This window comes from Ictalurus punctatus, chromosome 7 (genome assembly GCF_001660625.3).
Source record: "Ictalurus punctatus breed USDA103 chromosome 7, Coco_2.0, whole genome shotgun sequence".
In the NCBI taxonomy this organism is placed as follows: domain Eukaryota; kingdom Metazoa; phylum Chordata; class Actinopteri; order Siluriformes; family Ictaluridae; genus Ictalurus; species Ictalurus punctatus.
In genome coordinates this window covers 33,307,071-33,310,099 of record NC_030422.2, presented here as the reverse complement: position 1 = coordinate 33,310,099, position 3,029 = coordinate 33,307,071, and the positions used below count along the sequence as shown (strand labels likewise).

Genomic DNA, 3,029 nt, shown 5'->3' with positions numbered 1-3,029 from the left:
AGTTAGGTGCTCACAGAAGAGGTGGGTCTTTAGCTGTTTTTTGAAGATGGTGAGAGATTCTGCAGTCCGGATTGAGGTTGGAAGTTCATTCCAGCACTGAGGAACAGTTAGTGTGAAGGTTCTGCAAAGGGACCTTGAGCCATGCTGAGTAGGCACTACTAAGCGACGGTCGTGGATTGATCCCAGATTGCGTGAGGGAACGTAAGCCTTCAGGAGAGAGTTGAGGTAGGGGGCGCTGTTCCAGACAAGGTCTTGTAGGTGAGCATCAAGGCCTTGAATTTGATGCGGGCGGCTACAGGAAGCCAGTGGAGGGGGATGAAGAGGGGTGTGTTATTTTGGGCTGGTTGAAGACGAGGTGTGCTGCCGCATTCTGAATCATCTGAAGGGGGTTGATGGAGCTGGCTCTCCTGTGTGATTTGTGGCATGATGACAGAGATTGTTTAAAGAAAAGTCAAAAGTGATCAAAAGTGTTAGTAAGCATGACTGTGACAAAGAAAACAGCAGCAGTTGGAGTTATTATGTTAATCACTCATCTGGACCGTTTGTAAACATGGAATTGTCTATATCATGGCCTCTGAAATTTTAGGTGAATGCTCGTGATCTAATTTGTTAGCCATTATGGTTAAGATGGTGGCTTACTGAACTTTCCATATTGTCAGCTGTTCATGTGAAAGACAGACTCGCGCAAACATGCTGTGTGGTGATGTGCAAAATAGCTCGAATACCACTACCCCCCATCCCCCCATCCCCCCCAACACAAGTTTCTGTTCACCACAAAACAAACAACGTTGTGCATTTTTTTCCCTCACAGCACTCGCTCTTGTATTCATGTAAATCGCTTCATTTCATTCATTTCAATGACATTTAAAAAATACATTTATTCGGCTGTCTTTTCAGTCTAACTTCAGAAATAAATAAAAAATAAATAAATAAATAAATAAATAAATAAATAAATAAATAAATAAATCAGAATATTGTGCATTAGCACTTCACACTAGAAACCCAGTCAGGGGAGTAAACAACTACAGGCCCTGCTGATAATAATTAGGCACGGTGAATAATAATAATAATGATTGTTTGTCTCTTGTGTATTGTGTTGGTTAATCCTCACTGTTTAACTCCAGTGAAGCTGCACTTATTTCTACGTATTTAATTTAACACAGATGGGAGTTTGGCCGTGAGGTGCTGAGCGCTGATCAGATCTTTCGCGTTTTAGGTGAAAACCGCAGTCAGGTTTCCTGTGGAAGAGGTGCTCTTTAGATCTGTCTGAGTCAAAGTGAAACGTGTTGTCACCTACGAACTGCCCCTCACTCAAACCACATCCCCCCACATCCTCTTATCAGCTTATAAGACCAGTGCTGAAGTGATATCTGCATTAATACGGTTCTGTTCACGTCGTCATCACCATCAGCGGTCATGTCCTCCGGTTCTCTCCTGCTGGTTCTGCTGGTTCTCGGCTGCGTTCAGTCCTTCACAGAGGCCAATAGTAAGATAAAGTTCACCTTTTCAACTTTATAACATGTCGCTTTGTACATATTATTATCTGCACTAAGTAGACACTAGTAAGATAGTTGACTTGTAGTAGAACGCTAAAACTTCTAGACTGGAGTCATTACTCACTAACACTCCTCTGGTTTATAATGACGCTGAAGACGACCAGGCTGCTGAGAATAACCAGAGTTAATAAACCACTGTGTGTTTGTCGTGCTGTTACAGTAAAATACTGACTGACAACCATGAAGATGATTGTTTTCCTTTTATTTATTAAAGAACATCAGCACCATGGTTTCATTTAAATATACACCAGGCAGCATCTCTTACCAGATATAAAATCACCTCATCTTTACAAAGCCATGACTGATTCAATAATGATTTCCCCCCTGCAGTGGCAAACGGACCAGAATCATGCTGTTTCAAATTCCAGACGAATAAAATCCCTCTACGACTGATTAAGGAGTATAAAGAAACTCGAACTGACTGTACAATAGCTGGAATCGTGTAAGTTTTCAACCCCTTGTTTCATTTAAATAAATAATAAGAATTTTTCTCTGTATCAATCATTATTTCATCGTAATATAAAATATCATTTAAATTTAATAGAATATAATTCTAAATGACCTTGATTGTATTTGAAATGTATGACATTTAAAGTCATAATGTTGGAGGTTTGGGACGTGTGAGTGTTAGTTTGACACTGATATATATCTCCTCTCCTCTACAGGTTTATCCTAAACAATGGTCGTCGTGTGTGTGCAAACCCTGGAGATCTGTGGGTGAAGAATCACATGAAGAAAATTGACCTGCGCCTTTTTGCAGAGACCATCCAACCTCAACCGAGCCGTTAAATCCTCTCTCTGTTAATGCACAATATATATAATACTATATATATACATACATATATACATATATATATATATATATATATATATATATATATATATAAATTTTTTGCTATATTTAGACAGGCAGAATAATGCTTTATTATTATTATGAATCATATTCCATCATAAACTTTAGCTTGAAGCAGTCTAACAATATTTAGCTCAATTAATGTGTGGCTTGTGGGCATGAAGTCGTTTTTATATAAATCTTATATACATTAAAGGACTTTTTTTTATTTACACACTGGCTTTGTTTCTGTTTTTTTCTTTCTTTCTTTCACATTTTAAAAGGAAACCATGTGGGTTATGTTGAAAGACTTTCAAATGTTCAAGTCACATCTTCGATAACAACAATTAAAACAGTTATCTGAATAAATATCTAAATAAAATAATAAGTAAAATAGTATGCTTATATCTTGCAATAATAATAATAATAATAATAATAATAATAATAATAATAATAACAGTAACAGCTTATTCACAGGGACTTGTACAGTGTGCAGTAATTAACATGTTTGGCAGACAATACATAAAATTAAATGTAACTATAAATGGATAAAAAGTATGACATGTCATTCTTTAATAAATACACAATTATAATTGGGAAATTGCTGTGATATAAAAGGAATAAAAGGTTTTGGGATGCGC

General features: G+C 36.8%; 1 protein-coding gene across 1 annotated transcript; it reads left to right on the top strand.

Moving 5' to 3' along the window:
* Positions 1 to 1,315: 1,315 nt before the first annotated feature.
* Positions 1,316 to 2,623, top strand: LOC128628689 (C-C motif chemokine 4 homolog). The gene is made up of 3 exons (XM_053681743.1): positions 1,316 to 1,486; positions 1,887 to 1,998; positions 2,222 to 2,623. The coding sequence occupies exons 1-3, from the start codon at positions 1,417 to 1,419 to the stop codon at positions 2,343 to 2,345; spliced, it is 306 nt and encodes a 101-aa protein (XP_053537718.1). The 5' UTR covers positions 1,316 to 1,416; the 3' UTR covers positions 2,346 to 2,623.
* Positions 2,624 to 3,029: the final 406 nt, after the last annotated feature.

Excerpts from the sequence above, each read along its gene's own strand:
- LOC128628689 (XM_053681743.1), top strand. The coding sequence starts at position 1,417 with ATGTCCTCCGGTTCTCTCCTGCTGGTTCTGCTGGTTCTCGGCTGCGTT. Across the intron at positions 1,487-1,886 it reads GTCCTTCACAGAGGCCAATA|TGGCAAACGGACCAGAATCA; the intron begins GTAAGATAAAGT and ends TCCCCCCTGCAG. Across the intron at positions 1,999-2,221 it reads TGTACAATAGCTGGAATCGT|GTTTATCCTAAACAATGGTC; the intron begins GTAAGTTTTCAA and ends TCTCCTCTACAG.